General features: G+C 35.0%; 3 protein-coding genes across 9 annotated transcripts; 1 reads left to right on the top strand and 2 right to left on the bottom strand.

The window, feature by feature from the left end:
* Window positions 1–188: 188 nt before the first annotated feature.
* Window positions 189–8534, bottom strand: LOC125188885 (probable LRR receptor-like serine/threonine-protein kinase At1g06840). Of its 7 annotated transcripts, XM_048085967.1 has the most exons (23): window positions 8305–8534; window positions 8172–8218; window positions 7924–8066; window positions 7110–7260; window positions 6530–6601; window positions 6361–6432; window positions 5954–6097; window positions 5758–5829; window positions 5611–5682; window positions 5023–5097; window positions 4710–4778; window positions 4499–4567; window positions 4309–4380; window positions 4039–4125; window positions 3803–3871; window positions 3571–3705; window positions 3206–3465; window positions 2882–3040; window positions 2344–2627; window positions 1801–1852; window positions 1180–1430; window positions 974–1108; window positions 189–900 (listed from the first exon to the last, which is right to left on the bottom strand). In XM_048085967.1, the coding sequence occupies exons 3-23, from the start codon at window positions 8042–8044 to the stop codon at window positions 541–543; spliced, it is 2781 nt and encodes a 926-aa protein (XP_047941924.1). In that variant the 5' UTR covers window positions 8045–8066; window positions 8172–8218; window positions 8305–8534; the 3' UTR covers window positions 189–540. The 7 variants fall into 7 exon arrangements, with proteins under 7 accessions (XP_047941924.1, XP_047941922.1, XP_047941921.1 ...); XM_048085965.1 differs by having other exon boundaries at window positions 3206–3705; window positions 8172–8176; XM_048085964.1 differs by having other exon boundaries at window positions 3206–3705; window positions 7924–8062.
* Window positions 8535–11945: 3411 nt separating this feature from the next.
* Window positions 11946–13003, bottom strand: LOC125189704. Its single transcript, XM_048086954.1, has 2 exons — window positions 12661–13003; window positions 11946–12355 (listed from the first exon to the last, which is right to left on the bottom strand). Exons 1-2 carry the CDS (start codon window positions 13001–13003, stop codon window positions 11946–11948), a joined length of 753 nt encoding a protein of 250 aa, XP_047942911.1.
* A 6993-nt stretch (window positions 13004–19996) lies between these two features.
* Window positions 19997–22681, top strand: LOC125186060 (geraniol synthase, chloroplastic-like). Its single transcript, XM_048082375.1, has 8 exons — window positions 19997–20013; window positions 20113–20261; window positions 20453–20648; window positions 20711–20951; window positions 21076–21436; window positions 21532–21750; window positions 21836–21974; window positions 22044–22681. Exons 3-8 carry the CDS (start codon window positions 20454–20456, stop codon window positions 22590–22592), a joined length of 1704 nt encoding a protein of 567 aa, XP_047938332.1. The 5' UTR covers window positions 19997–20013; window positions 20113–20261; window position 20453; the 3' UTR covers window positions 22593–22681.
* The last annotated feature ends 64 nt before the right edge of the window (window positions 22682–22745 follow it).

Raw genomic sequence — 22745 nt, forward strand, 5'->3', positions numbered from 1 at the left:
CGCAATTAAATACTGTATACATCTTACATATATGCTTTTATGATGTAATGCATCATTTTAGAAAAGCTTGTTATTTCCTTTTGATTAATTTGAAATTTGGTAAAAACAAATAGATTTAATATTCAAAATCATTAATTCAATCATTACTATTTACTAAGAATAAATTTGAGCAAATTGGTCCGGACAAAGCAGCCTCAAATTGGAGTAATTTATAAACCAAAAAAGACCCCATAGTTCCATTGTATATACATGGGGAGTAACTGCAAAATAAAAGAGTTTAATACCTATGCGAGTGTACAGTGTACTCCTATAGCTATACTGATTATTATCTGAGGTCTGGTATTATTGAAAGGGGAGGTAACTATGTGCATCCATCTACTAATCTCCCCCTATTCCACAAACTAACACGACAATATAAACAAGTGGTAGAGTGGTTAGTGCCCAAACCAAAGGTCTTGGTTTTGAGCCCATCATAGCGCGGCCTTTCCAAATTTCAGTTCGTTTATCAATAAAAACACACATGAGAATATAAAAAAGATGTCACCTCGGTGCAACTCCAGGAATGGCACCACTGATCAGGTCGCTGCCGCTCACATATTCTGAACCATACGACGTTGTCACAATAGATGAAGAGGCTACACTACTCATCACCTCCTTTCCAGGGTAACTCATCACCTCCTTTGCTGGGTAGTCACTTATCTCGCTATCTTTATCTGGCATCATCATCCATATGTTATCCAGCTCCCTCACCACTTGAGCCATTGAAGGCCGCTCGTCTGGATCATCTTTGCAGCACTTGAGCGCCAGATTTACGAACTTTTGGACACATTCCGAAGGATAAGATCCCATCCGTTCATCGATCACAGAGAATACAATGCCAGAGTTATATGCAATGTTGACCTGATGCAACAATCATCATAAGTACACCTCATAATGCTCTGCCTCAAAACGACTTAGTTAAATGAAATAGTACCTCCCTCACGATGTTTTTCCCATGGTAAATAGGGTGCATTCCAGTTAGCAACTCCAAAAATACTACCCCAAGGCTATAAACGTCGCTTTTGTCTGTTAGCTTGTGAGTTAGGAAATACTCCGGATCAAGGTATCCCTGCAGTTTGATATTTGCTCAGTAGACAAATAAAAACTAATCTAGTCACTGCTTTTTCGATTGAGCCTTACCGGGGTTCCCTTCACAACTGTAGATACATGACCAGGGGCATTGCCGTCGAATTCAGACACTGGGGCCAGCTTTGACAGTCCAAAATCAGCAACCTTGGCACTATACTTCGAGTCCATCAATATATTGCTTGACTTGATATCCCGATGAAATATTGGAGGATTGGCTTCAGTGTGAAGGTAAAGGATGCCTCTGGCCGCATCTAATGCTGTTCTTACTCTCATAGCAAAATTCAGTGGCGCTTTAAACTTCCCTGAATTATCATCAATATAACATAATTAATTCAATGCTGCCATGTAATTATCTTTTTAATATTGGTTTAGATTAAATCAATCAGTCAGAGTTCAAGTCTCCCTATCCTCAGAACAGTTCATGACCTCTACAGTCAAAAAGAATAATGGACAAGTAATATAAGAATTTGAATCGCCACAACTAAGAAAGTAAATTTCTAGTGAAATGGTTATAGTTGTATTAAGCCAATGTTTTAGCCTTTAAATGGTACTTTGGCATCACATGTTCTTCAATGCTGCCATGCATCCCAGAAGTGCTTGAAATTTTGTTTTCTTCTGGAAATTTCATACCATATAAACGAAAGTTAAAGAGGCTTGCTGTCAAAAATTTACCAGATAGATGATCCCTCAATGTGCCATTAGGCACGAATTCATAAGCCAGCATCTGCACCAGGAAATTTATAGGTATACATGAGCATCAACTACCTGGCCAAGAGTTCTAAGAATTTGCAGAACAAATATATAAACGAGGGTGCCCATTTCCTTTTGGTTTTCACTATAACTAACATGGCCTTGTATTTACTTCAGTGCTGAAGCCCATTATATAGCATACCCCAAGGTCATAAAATCCACTAATTCTCAATTTTGGGCAGTAATCACCCTTGTCCAATCCAAAATGCATAAATCACTGTATAGGGAGCCAATGGATTCTGTTTTGTTGTATGTTATTAATAGAAGATTGAGAGAGATACATTTTTAACCTCGGACAAAATGAGCGGAAGCAAGGGATACTAGTCATTTATAAAAATGTGTTTATCATTCATTTGTATTATAAAAAGAAAATCAACATAGCAACCTAGTATTATCTGATCTACAAGTTTGACTGAGCTACTTAGTTAACTGTATAAAGATTAAAATATGAAGCAGTAGAGATACCTGTTCACCTTGGTCGTCACAATATCCAGTCAGGGACACCAAGTTTCTATGATGTAATCTTGAGAGTAGTTCTATTTCTGTAAGAAACTCTTTTTCACCCTGAAGTGATCCCTCTTGAGCACGCTTTACAGCAACAACTTTTCCATCAGCAAGAACACCTCTATAAACCTTTCCGTAACCTCCTTGCCCTACCACACTAGAGCTATCAAAATTATTCGTGGCCTGTGCCATTTCACTGTAAGTGAAATCCTTCACGCCATCGATTTTGATAGAGCTCCTTGATACTGCAATAAAATGTTACAAAGAAGGCACTAAGTTTAAGTCGTTAAATAGTTAAGTGCTGCACCGGTTATAACTTAAGACTCTAGAATTAAAGATGCAGGTAATGCAACAGAAGCTGCAAATCCAATTTAAGCATTCATTAACAACAATCCTCAGCAAGCCAACAGATTCTATAATTATTGTGTAGTAGGAATTCATGACATAAGGTAGCGTGTCAAATGTGTTATTGAAGAAAAAAACCCCTAAAGGTACTTACATAGACGTTTCGATGATAGTTGATGATGTTTACGGATGCGTCTTCTCAAGATAAGAAGCGAGACAAATGCAGATAGAACGACTGATCCAGCTATAGTTCCCAGTATAATACCTGCTAGTGCTCCCTTGCTTATGCCAGATGATGAAGGTGGGAGGAAATCTGTAACAGAACAGCTTTATATGAGTGCAGTCTCATAATCAAAAATATTTTTCATGAGTCATCACTTACTAATTCATAACATTAAAGCCATTTCACCAGTTAAGGCATTTAATCTCAAATAAAGTGTTCATCTTGACATCTATGATAACTTATAAAGGAGATAACCTGCGTAAGCATCTGAAAGTGTAAAGTTGAGAAACTCAAAGGGCCCAAAGACATGGTTATCTTTGATCCTCCATCCACTAAACAAGTCACGAATCCGGAGTACCTCACTGTCGTTAACTAATTGCATGCTATTATTTCTGTATGGCGGAAAAATTTTAAGATACATTCTCAGACGAGGCCCCTTCTGCCATATAGCAGAATTGATGGCAAGCTGATGGATATTCAAACCAAGCCCACTACTTAGCTCTTCCTGAAAATCACTGAGGTAGGGAACAAAATCATAAAACCCTGGGCTCTTCAAGCGATATCCAACATGAAGCGGTGCAGCACAAAAACAAGGCATTCCAGGAGATGCTGGGGCATACTCATATGGAGGTTTGCATAACTGAGGAGAACAACCATCGACCCTTGTGATATTTATTAAATTGCTTGGATGTTCTTCATTAGGCCCACAGAATTGAATGAGGGTCCTATTGGAGCATAGTGGATTTCCCTGGAGCCTGAAATTTTTGTATAGTGTAAACACATTCAGCTATCAGGTATACCCAGATTAACATAGGAAAACTGTCATAACTGAAAGCTACATAAATGACGAACCCAATGGTGATGTTGGGAGCGGTGAGAAGACTCCCTGAAATATTTGAAAACCTATTGTTTGTGAAATCCCTGTAACATCAAAAAGTAAAAAATGACTTATTAACCATTTTGGAACTATTTTTCACTGCCAACTTCAATTGAATATCTCTCATTCATAATTCATCATGATATTTGTAAAAAAAAATATGTGGTAGGGGATGAAAGGAAGGAAGCATTTAGCATTAATCAGGCCTTACAGTATGAGTCTCTCTGATGCATTTAGAATCCTGTTTTGCCAAATACTGGAAGGAACAGAACCACTTAATAAATTATTTGCAAGGGACCTGCATCACAAATGAGAGGTGAGATTCAATCAGATCATCACATTACGAACTAGAACTGGCACTGACTAATCCAGTTTTTCAGTAGACTTCTAAACAATAACTTGAGCACAGAGACATAAAAGGATAGATTCTATTAATACTCTATTATATCTAGAGATAAATCTGAGAAGTTATTATCCTCACAATTTCTGTAGAAGAGGAAGCTCAGAAAAACTTCTAGGAACAATTCCATTGAGAGTGTTGTTGGAGAGATCACTACAAAGACAGAAAGCAAACTTATTAGTCCTAGGAGAGTCAAATTTCTTATGCTTTTTATGGTAAATCCGTATCAATAGAGTTTCAAAGCCTTAAACAATTTTACAAAGTTTCTTACATGAATGTAATATTCCGAGAAAGTGCACCTGTTGGTATGGATCCATTAAGTTGGTTCAGGCTCAAATCTCTATAATCAAAAGAGGCACTTTAATTAAAATACAAGTTAAGTTGCAGGACAACAGCATGAAAATTATATCAGACAAAAGAAAATGTAGATCATCAACCAATTAGGAATAAAAGGTGAACATATTCTAATAATCTGTACTTACATGTAAGCAACATTCAGCATATTGCTCCAATTAGGAATATCCCCATATAAACTGCAGTTGCTTAAACTCCTGATTCAGCCAACAAAACCCTGACTATTACCAATATATCTTGAAGAAACCCGAAGTTCGTGTATTATTCTGGAAGATCAATGCTTTTAGGAAAAAGAATACAGATCATCAATATCAATAAATACCATTATTTATATTGTAGAACATGAATTTTCTCAAACATGTGCAGGAACTGGTTTGTGTGACCACAAGCCAGTAATTAATTACTACTACACAAGAGTAATATGAAATTGCCTCCACTTACAACTTCAACAGGCGTGTCATGTTGCCATACGAAGAAGGTATTGTGCTTCCACTAAAGTTGTTATTGTCAAGTTGACTAGAAAAAAGGCAAAAAAAAAATCAATAAGATCAGAATAAGAAGTACATTAGTTATGAAGAACAGATAATATTTCTTGTTGATATGAAGGGAGTAAGAAATCAGGACTGCGTCTATGGCTTCCTATGCTAAGTAGAACATTAGTGGAGCACAGAACAAAACTAACTAATAGCAACTTCGAAGTTTGGAATGTCTAAACTGGAGGATAATAACAGTGGAACTTCAGTTTCATCACAGGGAAGGTGAAGCATATCGAAAGACATTAGGCATATAAGAGTTCAGTTGCGTATTGTAATTAATAAGACAAAATATAATTTTCATTTTAAGGTATAGTAACATTTCCAAGTGTAAATGATCACAGATGCTAATCAAGTAATATCAACAGATGAATAGTGTGAACATATCAATTGTCACCTAGATTCTCTACACCACCAAAGAGTAACTAACTAACTATAATGGAAAAATTGTAGCATGTTCAGATTGAACACCTCTAACGAGTTTCCAATGGCTTACAGTATTAGCAGATGTGTCAGTTCAGACAATTCTGGGGGCAGATGTCCTGATAAGTTATTATTATCAAGCAACCTGCAGAAAACTCAAGTTAGTAAATTAGATGAGATGCTAGAATTACCAATGAAGTAACAACAGATTCCAACTTACAAATGAACAAGAACTGGAAGTCGAGATAGCTCCGGTGGTATTGGTCCACTGAGTGAGTTATTATTCATGTGGCTGATGAGAAGATAGGAAGATTGTAAGGCCAAAACCACATTAGTTTAGTCTGAAAAGGATAAGTAATTTCAGAAATTGATATAATTAGAAAAGGAGCCCATAAAATTTGCAAAAAGATATCTACATGTGCTTTGCTTTGCTCAAGTTGGAAAATGACAATGGCATAGGTCCCGATATTTGATTCTCGTCAACTTGTATCCTGTTCAAGTTGGATAGTTTACCGAGCTCTTCAGGCAAGGAACCAATTAACTGATTTCCACTCAGAAGCCTGAAAACAAAGAAAGGAAAACTCAGTAAGAATGCACAACCGCACACGCGCACATTATTTTAAATACCATGAATTCATTATACTGTTATTTTTGGTAGCCATCTATTATGCCATTGATATACACACATATACCTGTGTACATCAATATAACATGGCCGTATATTAAATCTGGAAAAATGTAAAAGACATTGCATGTAGAGAGAAAAATGAAAAAAACAAAGCACAAGCATTGACCAACGAGCCAAAGATAAACTTCCACTCACAGCAATTCCAAAGATGCGATGTTGCCTATCTCCTTTGGTATTATCCCACTAATATTGTTCCACATAAAATCCCTAACAGATCAATAGACAGTAAGTCATCATGAGAGCTAGAAGAATTATGCCAAAGCATTTTACAGAGTGGATACAGGATATGGTACTCAGTACTCACAGTATCTTCATATAAGGGAAACGGCCGAGCTCTGGAGATAAAGTTCCTGAAAGATTCTTATCTAACAACAACCTGTTTTTGAAGTGACAATATGTAAGTCAACATTTGTATTTCGATATAAAGCCAAAATGCACCGAGGAAAATCTAACGACGCGAAGAATCAACTATGCCCTAAAAGGATTACATACAAGGCACCTTCCACATGTCTATTTCTACATGGGTGTTCTACAGGCATTTTTTATTATTTATTTATTTTTTGTTTTTTTGATGTGAAACAAAACACTTTATTAAACTAGCGTAGACGAGAGAAAATACAATACAGATAGAGCGGACAAGACATTAACCCCAAAAACAAACAAAAATGAAGTCCGCACTGCAAAAGAGTATCTTGCTCTGTAGAAATGCATTGGTCTAGAGATTAGATCTCTTATGGAGTAGATTTTTGCCTTAGTTGATCACTGTAGTGGGTTTTGTGCTGCAATATGTTTATAAATATACCATTTTGAGAAACATGAAAAAGGAAGAATTACATGGAGAAAGGTACTCTGGAAGAAATTTATGCCTGAGACAGAAATCATACAATTCAGTAATATGCAGATAACCATCAGTAGGTGTTAAAATGTGGCAGATAACACCAGTCCAATTTGCCTTGCATGGATCCCCCTTGTTCCAGTTGCGAAGATTTTTATAGGGATCAGTTAAACTGTTCTTGATGGATCGCAATGCATTAACTGTAGACATTGAGTAATAATGTTGATATAGTTATTGCTAAACTGAGTAAGAAACACAGTCAAGCAGGGAAATTTCACAGTCAATTAGGGAAGAAACACCTAAACTTAAAAACTGGCAGAAACAAATAGAATTAATCAATCAAGGAAGAAACATCACAGTTATCTTCAAGCACCATCATGAAAATCAGAATAGTCTGAAGCAAACTTCCACATTTATATTTAGGAGTTTACAGTTAACATTATCAATCTAGAAGCAGTTGAGATAATAGTTATAGACCTGGGCCACATAGCTACACTAGGTTGCTTAGAGTTTACTTTTCTAGTCCGTGTAAAACTGCCAGATTATCATATGAACCCTGGATCACTATCTTGTTGCATAACTTACATGCCAAATATTTCTTTCTTTTCTTCTTTCTTCTCCCTTGTTTCATCGAGAGCCGACAGATGTTATTTGAGGTCCCATTGCAAGAATTCAGGTCATAACTAAGTAAGTATCAGTTCCTTTCGATTTCACCTATAAGTCTATACACCTCGAATCATGCTAAACATCTAAAAAGTCCATTTGAACTCGGCAAAACAAACATAAATAATATATTAAAAAATCCCTCAAAACCACCAGACATGAAGAGGGAAAAGGAAGGTAAAAATAAGAGAATCAATTACCTTCTCCCTGAGGCGTCCTTTGGCTGTTTGCGATGATAGCCACAGACGCCAAGCACAAACATACAATCAAAATCCTCCCAAACTTTGCATAGGGCATTTGAGACACCCCAAAATTCACCATCTAATAACACCCAAATCCCTGCCTAATAGCAATAATCAACAGAAACAAACTATCAATCAGAAATCATCTTCAACACAGCCAGCATAAACCACCAACAATTTGTACATCAAAATTCGTGAATGCTTACCTTTTCTATAAACACAAATAAGTAGTCAGCATCGGAATCAGCATAGACTGAAATAGAAGAAGCAGAAATCCAATCAAAGGTTGGTCAAAATTGGTAAGCAGATGAACAAACCTATTTTATTGGACGGAGTTACCTTGGTGAAATGGCGTGAGAATGCGTGTGCAAGCGCGACAGACTGCGACGGTGATTAAGCGCTGCGGAAACTACTACTTCTAGAATGTAGAGATGTTGGTTGAATGCGAAAACGTTGAAAATGTATGCACAACAACTCACATCAAATGGGAGCTGGATTTCTATACTTTATTCAGTTATTGAGACAGACAGCTTATTTAAATTAAGAATTTGAAAGAAGAGTTCAAGATGCTGAACAATTTGCTGCATGATATCATCATTTTTCATTGTGATGCCGTAATTAGCAATCTGTTTTTATTACAAGCCTCGAAATGTGTTCAAAATTTATTCCTACATTCACACTTATCATCCTGAATAATTTACTGTAAATTAGTTTTGATAAGAACATCCCAATCAGTTTATCATAGTAGCCGAACTAGTGTACAATTTTTTATTTATATTTTAATTTTTTTCAAGTATTGAATATCAATATATACTAGTATAATATATTATCTCTGTCTCATGAGAATATGCATTTTTCATTTTTAGTTCGTTCCACATGAATATGCATTTTCTAATTTTAGAAACTATTTTCTCTCTAATGAGGTGTGACACATTCCCCACTAACAATAATTTAATTACTTTTTATCTATACTTCTCTCTTACTTTACTAATTTTGTATTTAAATTTATGTCAAATCCAAAGTGCATATTATTTGAGGAAGGATGGAGGATTAAACATCACAAAATTAAACAACACCCTAGTTACTCAATTTTAAAAAGACCTAGGAGTACATTACTTAATTTATAAAAAACTGCATTACTTAATATAATAAAAATTATACTGTATTACTAAATTTAAACAAATACCTACATTATTCTACTCTAAATCTAACTTCTTTTGCAACTTCTTCACCATCCTTTCATACATCCGACAAGTGTTCGGGTCGGTGGCATTGTCACGGCTGGTGACCACGTCAAGTAACAACCTTATGTCGTAACTCTCGTGAAAGCCATCAAACGAGTCGAGCGTTGAAGCCACGAGCGCAGGTGCAAGCAAGGGAGTCGATCCAGACGTTGTCGCCTTCCCTTTGGCCTGGGTTTTGGCAGTCTTGTTGCCAACGGGGCGCCTAAAAGTAGACATTGGCGTGCCGAAACTTTCTTCTGGCTTAGCGTTGAGATCCATAGGCGACGGGCCGCCGCTGCTCATGTAACCACCACTGGCGGTGTTCTTCGCCCATTTCAGTGCTGACAAGGCGGGCGCTATTCTCTGTCGAACTTTAGCTTGTCTTTCAACATCAACCAAATGTTATAGAAATTGGACTAGCCGTACTGCTACTGGTATTTGAGTATTGCTTTCTGGAGGACATCCTCCATGCTCTCACCGCTGCCCCTTCCCTCCCTCAACTTCGTGTAAATATCCCTGAAGTTGTTGACATGGACTCGGAGCCGTTCCCAGCACTTGCGGAGCTGCTCCTTGTTCCCTTTGTACGCCCACTTCGGCTTCACCAAGTTGTACCTGGCTTCGATGCAATCTCACATCCTGGTCGCCGTTTGGTTATTGGAGTATATCGGATACTCCGATATATTGATCCAACACTCAACCACCTTGATGTACTCCTCCATGACGTAGTCCATACGCTTCATGGCGTACTCAATGTTCTCTTCCTCGGCTTAGGAGTGGAAGGTTGCCCACAACTCGGCTCCATCTGATCGACCCCGTAGAAATCGGTGTTGAAGAACGGATCGAACTTCGCTTCTGAATCGAAGGTGGGTCCTACATATTCAGTAGTCTCAACCCTGTAGTTTCCGTGGCCGAGCCAATGGGCTCCGCCGAACATCTGCATATCGTCGTCAGCACTGTTCGGGTTTGGGAAATTGTTGGGATCCATATTGATAAGAGAAGAGAAGATGAGTGGATTGTGCTTGTGATTGTGAGAGAAAAAATTGGATTGAGGGAGTATATATAATGTTTGAAAAAAAAAATTTTAAAAAAAGAAAGAAAAATGTGTGCATCATCCTCGTCCGTGGGCCTGTAATGGGCGGACGAGGCGCCAAACAAGAGTCGGGCGACACGTCGTCCGTAGTCGAACTTTCGTCCGACCCGCTCGTCCGTCCGCCTGCAGTGGTCGGGACGAGGACGATGCAAAGGCCTCATCCAGACGATTTTCGAACCATTTGTGGATGCTCTATTAACGGAATAGAATAGTCGATTAATCGACTAAGGAATTAGCCCATATCCTAATCAATTGGTATCGGTTAACCAAAAAGTTGTTTATAAAGCAATACTTTCTCTTTCCCATAATGAAAACTTTTACATGAGTATTAATAGTAATTGATAAAGTATGAGAGAGACATAATTTTTTTTAAATAAAATATTATTATACAGTAGATAATAGGTTCCACCCAATTAGACTATTAGAGAGGAAAATTATCATTAAAAAATGGACTATTTATGGAACATACCAAACAATAAATTGTACTGTAAGACGAAAAGAGTAACTTATTTTAGAACGATTTAATATATTCTTCGAATATAACTAACCGATTTTTGTTATAATTAAGGGTACGAAGGTAAGTATATCACACAAAAAAATGTCGGATTAAGAAAACATCGTACCAAAATTATTTTAGAACGGTTTACTCCTTACTAAATCTATTCACGATTCAATATGTATTCGTCAATTTAAAGCAAAACAATAAAACTAAGAACTAACATTAACCTTTATTTTATGTACTAGTATATATCTTTTATGTCCAAAGCTAATTTCTATATATGGAGTTATATGAAAGGAGACACTTTGATACTATAATATTTTTTTTATATCAAAAAATGGTAAACAAATTTTAGAGGAAAAAAGAAGTACATGTGGCACATAAATATAAAATATGTACTCCTCAATAAACGGGGATGAAAATTTTGAAACAGATATCTTATCTAGTCACTAATTGTAGCCACCATTTGTATACACTGCTTTAATAAGAAAAGTAATGTTATCGAAAAATTCTAATTCCTCATAATATGATTTCAAAGAAATGTAACTTTTACTATACTTCTTACTTTTCTGTATTTGAAAATATTAAGAAAATAGTTAAGATTTTGAACTTATATCAATCAATTAAATTCAACCAAGTAATTCAAATAATAATGGAATTAACCAATTGAAGCAAAATAAGTATAATACTAATATTTTGTTAATGAAATAATAATATTAATCATAATCATATAATCAATAGTTTTAAATTTATATTAAGATTTTTAGTAAATTATTAATCAAAACATAAAAATAATAATTACCATATAATTATAATACACAATTTTAATAATTAAACTAAAATGTACTCAATAAGTTATTAGAGCATCTCCAGCACGGATGTCTCATTCGGACATCCACTAGGACTTCCCAAAAACACCTTCTGCCACGTCACTAGGACTTCCCATCCCACTGCCACGTCACTAGAATTTCCCCTGCACAATCCGCCCTTCCCATGCGGACTTCCCGCAATAAAAAATAATTCACAAATTCACAAATAAAGCAATTTACGTTTACTGAAATAAAATTTCGACACGAATACGAACGGGAAAAATTAACAACTTCATTAAAAAAAACATGCATGAGTCGGAAAAAAAATTACATAGTAAACAAAAAAAAAATTAACCACATCAATGCCCACCCCTCCGCGTCCAAACCTCTTCGATGATATCGTGCTGAAGTCGAACATGGGAATCTGTTTGCCGCATGTCGGTAAATGCGCGCATCCTCTTGACCTCTCCATGAGGTACCCCCATATTCACATTCGCGGTGGCCACGCCGTGCCTTGGACCGGCACCCGTATCATCTTCATTGGTCCACTGAGTCAATTTCGCAGCTTCATTTTCGACAATCATATTGTGCATTATGATACATGCGTACATGACATCGCCGATGTTGGGAATATACCACTGCCGTGAAGGACCCTTCACTACCGCCCATCGACTCTGGAGCACACCAAATGCCCGCTCCACATCCTTGCGCGCTGCCTCCTGACGGTCGCAAGGTATGTCTTCTTTTGTCCGAGCGGATGCTTGATCGTCTTCACAAATACGGGCCAGTTTGAGTATATCCCATCCGCCAAATAGTATCCCATATTGTGTTGGTTGCCGTTGGCGACGAAACTGGTGGCGGGACCAACGTCATTGCACTGATCGTTGAACAGGGGCGACGACTGGAGAACGTTGATGTCGTTGTTCGACCCGGCGACTCCAAAATAAGCATGCCATATCCACAGCCGGTAGTCAGCTACAACTTCAAGGATCATCGTGGGATGCTTGACTTTGAAGCCGGTAGTGTACATCCCCTTCAAGGCGGCGGGGCAGTTCTTCCACTCCCAATGCATACAATCTATGCTGCCCAACATCCCAGGGAACCCGTGCACCGACCCATGCATATCTATCAGCCTCTGGCAGTCTTCGGGGCTCGGGCTCCGAAGATACCGCTCCCCGAATATCGCTCTAAGGCCCGCGCAAAAATTCTGCAGACACTCGACGGCTGTCGACTCGCCAATGTGAAGGTACTCGTCGAACATGTCGGCCGCGCCTCCGTACGCCAGTTGCCTGATTACGACAGTGCACTTCTGTAAGGGCGTGACACCGGGTTTGCCAACCGCATCCTCCCAGGTCCTGAAATACAGGTATCTTCTCTCTAAAGCACCCACGATATGCATAAACAACGGACGATGCATCCTAAAACGTCGCCGAAATAAGGCATCCCCAAAACGCGGTTGCGGAGCAAAGTAGTCCTGATACAATCGAATATGTGCAGCAATGCGGTCACGGGGTATTGTAGTTCGACGACGGATTGGCCGAGGTACCGCCGCCGCTGGGCCCTCCACTGTAGCAGCCGATCTATCGCCCCTTCTAGAGTGACCTCCAATTCATCCTCGCTATCACTGTTACTAGCGCCCCTGCCACTACCACCCGCACGACTATTAGCCATTCTAGATATACTTGAAAATAGAGATTTAGAGAGAGAAACTTGTTAACACAAGTGGTGCGAATGAAATGAAGTTCAACGAGCCGTATATATAGAGTTTTTTTTTTTTTAAAAATAAATAAAATAAAATTAAACTCGGACGTCCGCGGCTGACGTCCGACCGACGCCACAATGGCGAACGTCCGCCCGCCCGCCCGTCGCCAGGATATCCGAGGACGTCCGATGTCCACACGAGACGTCCGTGTCCGACTTATTTTGTTCCAATGGCGAACGTCCCGGTCGCCCGTCGCGGAAGTCCGACCGAACGTCCGCCGCTGGAGATGCTCTTAGTTTATAACAAAATAATAATATTAAATATGATATCAACATCATAATAATAATTATTATTATAATTATAGTTGTTTGTCGGTATTATAATTGAATATATGTATAATTTTAAAATTTTATTCTTTCTTAGTTAGTTACTAATTTGTAGTACTAAAATAATAACAGTAATGATAACTAACTACTCCGTCCCTTCCATAGTAATAGATGCATTACTTTTCGGCAAGAAGATTAAGAAAAATTGTGTTAGGTGAGTTAAGTAAATGGTGAATAAAGTGAAAAATGAAAAAGGTAGAGAGATCAAAGTAAGAGAGTAAAGTAGATGTGGAAAAATGTGTTGACTTTTACTAAAAAGAGAAATGACTCTATTATTATGGAACGAGGGGAGTATTTTATAATTCATGATTTAAATAGTTAGTAGTATATAATTATATTATAATTGTGTACTATAATTCATAATATTAAATATATTAATACGTTTAATTAATTATTAATGTTAACCAAATAATAATAATCATCGAGGTTATTTTAGGCATATACAAAACTAACTACCAAAAGTGATATTATAATATCTTCTCTCATTCTTCTCACTATTTATACTATTATTATTAATCAATATTAATATTATTATTATGATGTTATAAATTCATAATTAATTTATTTTTTAATATCACTCAAATATACTTAATTATAATTATAGTTATAATTATATTTAATTATTGTAATAATATTATTGTTATAATACTTAAAAACTAGTTGTACTTAATAAATCATTATAGTATAATTATTTAAATTATGAATCACACAATAATATATTATTATTATTATTATTGTTATTATAATTTTACATTAAATTAATAACAAATCAATATAGTTTTAATAAAAATTTAAAATTGTGAATTGCATTCATAATGATATTAAGAGTTGAATATTTTTAGTTAGGTGTTAATGAGTATAAAATGAGTGTAAAATAATTCAATAAAATGAATATTTGTAGCCTAAAATGAGTATAAAATAAGTATAAAATGAGTATAAAATAATTTAATAAAATGAATATTTTTAGCCTAAAATGAGTATGAAATAATTCAACAAAAATGATTTAATTGATTTAATTATATTATATAATTAATTTAATTAGGTGTTTTGTTCTTGGTGTATATTATGAATGCAATTAGATGTATATATAAAACACCAAAAAAGAAAGAAGAAAAAGAAGAGAAAAGAAAAAAGAGGAAACATAAACTAAGGAGAAAAAAAGAAAAGAAAGGGAAACAAAATACTAAAAAGAAAGAAGAAAATGAAGAAAAAAAGAAATAAGAGAAGAAAAAAATAATCTCATGTTTGGTACTATTTAATGGAAATTTCCAAAAATATCCTCCATAACAAAAAAATCACATATTTGGTACCTAGGGTTATTTTTGTCACTGAGTACCAAAAATAATATAAAATAAAGATCAGGTACCATTTGCGTGCGAAAGTGAAAGATCAGGTACTATTTATGTAGTTCACTCTCATAATAATCAGGTAAAATAATAAAAATAATACTATTAAATATCTAAATATGTAAGATTCTAAAAAAAAGGGAAAAAATATACTTAGGGAAAGTTGATAAATCATAATCCTGAAAATTGTAACTACTTTCTTTATTTTTAGAATTCCGATTACTTTTCTGGTCTGATTAAAATCTAGCAAATAATGAAATTTAAAAATCAATAAATCATATTATTACATAACATATGTTTTTAAATAAGTATTTTATCAATATTTTTTTACTGTTTTTTCTTCTCTAAAATAAATAATAATGATTCTCCGTTTATTCTAACATACCTCAAATCTCCAATTTACTAATGTGAACTGACATCTTATTAATTTAGTTATGACATTTAACACCAATCAAATTTGAATTGATTTTTTCGTATACATACTTTAATGATAGTTACAATACTACTCCTAAATATCTCGAAGGCCAATTACTACGGCCTATTAACAGTTAACACCAATCAAATTTGAATTGATTTTTTCGTAGACATACTTTAATGATAGTTACATAGTAGTATCTTTTCAATGTCAATGTTGTGACATTTTCGTAGACATACTTTAATGATATAGTTCAATATCTTTCCAATGTCAGTGTTGATAGGTTACGCCGACCAACTCAAATGAATCATATGATTCATAATTTTATTCATTAATATTTTCTTAATTAATTATTAATTTATAATGCAATAATGATAATAATAATTACATATATTACTCCATCCGTCCCCAAATAATATGCAATTTAAGTTCGATACGAGTTTTAATGCAAAATTGGTAAAGTAAGAGAGATATAGAGAGAAAGTAATTAAAGTATTGTTAGTGGAGAATGTGTCTCACCTCATTAGAGAGAAAAATAGTTTACAAAATTGAAAAGTGCATATTCTTATGAAACGTACTAAAAAGGAAAGAGTGCATATTCTTGTGGAATGGAGTCGTCCCCAAAGAATATGCACTTTGGATTCGACAAGAGTTTTAATGCAAAATTTGTAAAGTAAGAAAAAGATAGAGAGAAAGTAATTAAAATATTGTTAGTGTGGAATGTGTCTCGCATCATTAGAGAGAAAATAGTTTACAAAATTGGAAAATGCATATTCTTATGGGACATGCTAAAAAGGAAAGAGTACATATTCTTGTGGGACGAAGCCGTGCCCAAAGAATATGCACTTTGGGGTCACCACGAGTTTTAATGTAAAATTAGTAAAGTAATTGAGAGGTAGAAAGAAAAAGTAATTAAAGTATTGTTAGTGAAGAATGAGCTACATCTCATTAGAGAGAAAAGATTCTTCAAAATTAGAAATTATATATTCTTGTGAGACGGATTAAAAAAGAAAGAGTGCATATTTTTTTGGGATGGAAGGAGTAGTATAATTCAAATCTGGTAATATAAACACAAACAATATTTAATTTTGTTAAGTAGTATGAATTTTTCGAAGACTCATATATAATTTTAAAAATTTGGAACTTACACTTTGCTTAAGAAAAATATTCGACCAAATGATACTATCACTCGAGACTGAGGTGCATATATGGATAATGGGCTCTTGATAATGATAATGACAATTCATGACTATATGGGAAAGTGGACACTGTAATGATATTTTCTTGGATGTGAAACTGCAACTACGCTGAATTCTCTATGTCATCATGGTAACCACTATTTGTTGTGTCCATTAGCATATAATGTAAACCTGCGCCCATTACAGGTTTATTAGTGTATCTCTTGGATCTTTGCTCTCTTTATTTTCTTCTCACCTTTCTCACTTTTATTAATATAGATAGATGCGAATGTGAAATTTGCTGCGTATCCTTGATGTAAAACAAGCTTATTCCTAATGCAATATACTAGATGGAGTACTTACTAATTTTGTTACTGTACAAATATTCTATAAAATTTAATGCTACGATTTTAACAAGACCAAATATTTTTAACTTGAAATAGAAGTAATAATTAGTGAATGACTATAAGGAAAATTATGAAGAAGCAATATCATATATTCATATCTACTGGAAAATTATGAAGAAGCGATACTTACATTCTACAATTAACCGTCGGAACAATATGATGATGTGAAAATGACCGAAAAAATCAATTAGTATTACGTAATTACCCATTTTAATTATAATTAGTTATTAATTAGTAGTACGATTTTCTTTCTACGTGGCTGGTCAAAACTATTTAGTTCTGATCCAGTCTAAAATTGATTAAAATAAATTCGAACACGTGATTAAATTATATATATTTCAAAGTCAAATGTTTACAATCAAATATAATTTTGTTTTTATAAATATAATATCTTTGCAAACGTTGTAACCCGTATGTATGACTAAAATTGGTCCGTTGTAGAACGTTGTAAACCCGTATGTATCCATTTGACTGTGAATTTAATAGAAAATGCAGTTCAAACAAAATAATTCCTTATTGTTAACTCTAAATTACTATATTATCTACGACCAATTTATGAATTCATGTACAAATATTTGAAATTATCACAACCATATTATTATGCTAGCTGCATTCGTCAACAGTGAATCAACCTCAAATCCAAAACAACATTATTTCGTTTTTTTAAGGATAATACAATAAATTAATTAAAATAGTCAAGAAAACATTTTAAATAATAAAACTAGATCATAAAAGTGTACAAATTAGAATATATGCTAAATTACTGTTCAGTTGACTTACCCAAATGACTAATACATGAGGCATTTTTAATCTATGATAGTAATTGTTCACCTTCCGAAATGACGACTCCATATACAGATAACAGCCCAACACAAGAAACTGATTTTTTGGCTAATACTAGCAACATTTCAAATTTATATATTGTGCTTGCATGGTTAATTATTTGATCTAAAAATACTAGGAGTACTTATTATATAATGATTTAATGGGCTAAAATGACCAAGAAGTCATAATAGTAATAGTATATATACTACTAGTATATTTTTAAATTTTCGCCCTAATTTATCGTATAGATAATGCATATATTCAAAACTAAATCAAATGCATAATGCAATTTGAGCATATCTAAGTAAATAAACCAACTTATAAAAACTAGTATAAAGATGTGTGAGTTGACAAAATTATGTACATTTGTCAGAATTTAGGCAAAGGTAATCCAAGGCGGGACATTGTTTAAATTTAAAGCCCTGATCATATATAGAGCATCAAGTGCTTACACGTGAGATTAAATTGCATCTTATAATCACCCCAAAAATATATAGATATTTAAATACTCCATTTGATTACTATCTCCCATACCAACCATATCACCTAATTGCAATTGTTTGCTCGTCGTGGCAACCTTACTCATTTTAGAACGCTTAATATCGTAATAGGACTAATTAATTGATTGATTAATATCAATTGAAATGACGTAGTCATAGTGTACATGTTCGCTCATCAATTAAATGTCGGTCATTTTCAGGTTAAATGAATACGACACAAATATAGTACTACTATTTAATTATGAAATCATTCCGACGTAGTGTTTTTACAATTATTTTCACATCATATATTATTAAACTATGTACTTCCTTCATCACATTTGTTGAGTCGTGTCTTAGTGTCTATACCTTGCTCATCTCATTATAGTGAGATCATGAGATGATTTTCTATATTGTCGTCTTTATATTAACATCAATACAGTTATGATATTTTTACATTAACAACATAATTTGAGCATATATCAATTTTCAACCCAAATATATAAATTCTCTTTAACGTCAGTATCAATAAAAAGAATTAACATATTTTAGTAACAGTTTGATCGTATTTTTACATCTACAACATAATTGGACGTCTTACTCCGTTTATAATGCAAAACAGCTTAGAATGTAAAATTTTTCTTTTAACATCAATACCAATTCAAATATACTAATATGCTGGTTTTCAAAAATATAGTATGAATAAAATAACAATATTATCAATTTTCTTGATTTCTATGAAATTAGGGTCTCATTAAATTCCTCAAAAAATCACCTTTAATTTTTTTTTGTGAAAAAATAATTTAAAATTTGAGATAATTATGTGAAATTTTAAGTTGAAATACTTTTTTTGAGAGGAAAATTGATTACTAACTTCTAGTTATATTTTTTTGTATTTTACATTTTACTCTTAATTAAATTGATATTCTTGTAACTACCATGATATGTAAAGAACAGATCCACACGCCATCTACTAATCTAATTAATTTTGTTATAAGTGGTGTCAAGAATTATAAATTAAAATTAGTTTTAGATGACATTATCTTGAGATTAAGTATTGAGCTAATTCCTTCGAATTGACAAACTCAGCAAAATTAACTCAAATTAATTTGTCGAACCAAAGTTACCAAACTGATACAATTAGCTCTAACATAATACTAGTACTAATATTAATCTAAATTTCAATCAATTAAATGGAGAAAAAGTAAAAGAAAAAAATAGATAGTTGTACATGAATGAAACACCAAAAAATAGGATAAAGATTCTCATGTGAATTGATTTGTAGATAACGGGATCCCCAAGTGGGGTTTAATTTGTTGGAAATAAATTTGTTTAATGAATGAATTTCTTATAGATATTGTTGTAAACTGCATTTTAAATGTCGACGGTCTGTCTCTGTCCAATTGTACCTATTAATCTTCTCCGAGTGTTATATTTGGTGGTCAACGCTCCGACACGAAGGCTGCGGTTTGACCATAAGCAATTTGGAGAATCAATAATAGAATAAATCAACAAAGTAAGCCTTTACCTTATACAGTTAATCAATTGATTCAGTATAGTAGTACCTAGGTTCATAATTCTAATTAGTTTATTAATTCCAGCTTACATTATTTTGCTGCCTATATATATTGCATATCAGTTTCTGGTTTAGCATATCTCATACAATTCTTATCTTATCAAGAGAGCAAGGTAAACATACCATATACTCTCCTTTTTATTTGATTTTACTTGCCAGTACTTTTAAATCGCAGGCACACTGATTTTATTTTCATTTTGTGTTTAAATCAGATTTTTGTGATATGTGCTAGCTATTTCCGGTTATTGTTTAGCAATATATATTCGTGCTTATACTCAACATCAACCAGAGGCAAACAAGGAGTACAATTCATACGTCAATTGAAGTTCCATTTCCGATTATTCTTAGAGCCACTTAGTAGGTAAATTACGACATTTAAACTTGAATTTAAACAAAATACTCCTATTAACTTATCTATCTATCTAAGTTACTTTTAATATTACAACTAGGAGTATTTATATGTAAAAGCAAAAAAGTTACATGCATATCTTACGTGAGCATCATTTTTAGTCTGATTTCAAATATAAAGTACTGCTCCATGATATCGGACAGGATGTCTTGTGCAAGGAGCACCACCGTATCATTAATCTTGTCACAAACGTTGTGTCGTTCCCAAAAGGCCTTAATTCCACGGCAAGCAGCCGGCGCCGCAATTCCTCTCCGCCGCTTCTCCATCTGCCACTCAGCTGTGACATCTCCGCCGCCTCCCATCGTCAATGGGAGCGCCGCTCCACAGCTTCAAAAACTGGTGTGTATTTTATCAACTAGTATGATCTAATATTGCATCAATTATAACGTGAGCATGTGCAGGTGATTCCAGAGGAGAAGAGAGAATATTTAATAGAGAAGACTATCCAAAAACTGCAGACAAGCACCGAGCAACTCCAACTCATTGACCACATCCAACGGCTAGGAATCGGTTACCACTTGGAAGATATGATCGACGCCATACTGCAGCTCCAATGCTCTGCTTTCTCCACCGAAGATGACCTCTTCACCACTGCCCTGCGCTTCCGTCTGCTCCGCCAGGCTGGCTTCCACGTCAGCACCGGTACACACATATATATGTTCTATTACACTGTTGGAAGACATATAAGGCAAAACATGATAAGAACACACATCTTAGGCGGCCCCTAATATTATTACTACTAATTATGTTTGGTTTTGGTGATCAGATGTGTTGCTGAAGTTTAAGGGCGAAAGCGATAAGTTTAAAGAATCCTTGAGAGAGGACACGATAGGGTTACTGAGCTTGTACGAAGCATCAAATATGGGGGCTCAAGTGGAAGAAATCTTGGAGGAAGCTATGGAGTTTGCGGAACGATCACTGCTAGAGGGTGAGGGTCGGGTTAGTGATGAGGTGGGACGGGCCCTAAAGGTGCCGAGCCATAAGAGGATGGCTAGGTTGGAGGCCAGGCGATTCATTGAGGAATATGGCAACCGGAGTGATCATGATAGAGACCTTTTGGAGCTTGCTATTTTGGATTATAACCATGTCCAAGCTCAACACCAAGCAGAACTTGCTGAACTTACAAGGTCATGCATCTATATTAGTATAATATTATTATTGTTAAATAAGTAGTATTTCTCTACATTTCTAGCTAACACCCATGAATATATGCATGTTATAGGTGGTGGAAACAGCTAGGGTTGGTGGAGAAGTTAAGATTTGGGAGAGATAGGCCATTGGAATGCTTTTTGTGGACAGTAGGGCTTCTCCCTAACCCAAAATACTCAACCTGCAGAATACAGTTGGCCAAGGCCATAGCTATTCTATTAGTCATTGATGATATTTTCGACACCTATGGCAAAATGGATGAACTAATCCTCTTCACCAATGCAATTAAAAGGTTTTAATCTTGATCAACTCATTTTTTTTTAATTCATTATTGCATGATAATTTGACAATACTAATGTATTCATTGTTCAAAACAGATGGGATCTTGAAGCAATGGAGACCCTCCCCGAGTACATGAAAGTATGTTACATGGCATTGTACAACACTACCAACGACATTTGCTACACGGTGCTCAAGGACACCGGCTGGACTGTCCTCCCCTACCTTAAAGCTACGGTAAGTACTGGCAAACAATTTAGGAGTTATCTAAGTGTTTTATTCAATTAATTTAATTCTTTGTCACAGTGGATAGACATGATTGAAGGTTTCATGGTGGAGGCAAAGTGGTTCAATGGTGGGAATGCACCAAACTTGGAAGAGTACATAGAGAATGGAGTATCAACGGCGGGGGCATACATGGCTCTGGTGCACCTATTCTTTCTAATAGGAGAAGGTGTAACCGACCAAAACGCCTCACTTTTGAGGCAGAAACCCTATCCCAAGGTATTCTCCTCGGCAGGGCGAATTCTTCGCCTCTGGGACGATCTTGGGACTGCCAAGGAGGAGCAAGAGCGTGGGGATCTGGCATCGGGCATACCGTTGTTTATGAAAGAGAACAATTTGGCAACAGAGGAGGCAGCAAGAAGTGGAATGTTGGAAGAGATATTCCAACTATGGAAGGATCTCAATGGAGAGCTCATCAACAATAACACATTGCCCTTTTCTATCATCAAAGTTGCGCTTAACATGGCACGAGCTTCCCAAGTGATCTACAACCATCAACAACACACCTATTCTTTGAGTGTCGACAATTATGTTCAAGCCCTCTTCTTCACTCCTCTTACTTCCTCTTAATATATATTTTTCTCATCCTCTTTTATTGTATCTTCAATACTATAGAATTTAATTACCAATATTATTTATTCATTTCAGTAAATGTATTAAAGGATCACTAGTAATACTAAAATGAAAATGGAATCTTAGTGTTAGGAATGATACCTGCATTCC

Source organism: Salvia hispanica, chromosome 5 (genome assembly GCF_023119035.1).
Source record: "Salvia hispanica cultivar TCC Black 2014 chromosome 5, UniMelb_Shisp_WGS_1.0, whole genome shotgun sequence".
NCBI classification, from domain to species: Eukaryota; Viridiplantae; Streptophyta; class Magnoliopsida; order Lamiales; family Lamiaceae; genus Salvia; species Salvia hispanica.

Coding starts and splice junctions, on each gene's coding strand:
- LOC125188885 (XM_048085965.1), bottom strand. CDS start 8,044: ATGGTGAATTTTGGGGTGTCTCAAATGCCCTATGCAAAGTTTGGGAGG. Junction 7,261..7,923: donor AAGGACGCCTCAGGGAGAAG/GTAATTGATTCT, acceptor CAATGTCTACAG/TTAATGCATTGCGATCCATC. Junction 4,381..4,498: donor TCTCGGAATATTACATTCAT/GTAAGAAACTTT, acceptor CTGTCTTTGTAG/TGATCTCTCCAACAACACTC.
- LOC125189704 (XM_048086954.1), bottom strand. CDS start 13,003: ATGCATCGTCCGTTGTTTATGCATATCGTGGGTGCTTTAGAGAGAAGA. Junction 12,356..12,660: donor GATGTTGGGCAGCATAGATT/GTATGCATTGGG, acceptor GTATTTGTGAAG/ACGATCAAGCATCCGCTCGG.
- LOC125186060 (XM_048082375.1), top strand. CDS start 20,454: ATGTCTTGTGCAAGGAGCACCACCGTATCATTAATCTTGTCACAAACG. Junction 20,952..21,075: donor TGGCTTCCACGTCAGCACCG/GTACACACATAT, acceptor TTTGGTGATCAG/ATGTGTTGCTGAAGTTTAAG. Junction 21,751..21,835: donor TTCACCAATGCAATTAAAAG/GTTTTAATCTTG, acceptor TGTTCAAAACAG/ATGGGATCTTGAAGCAATGG.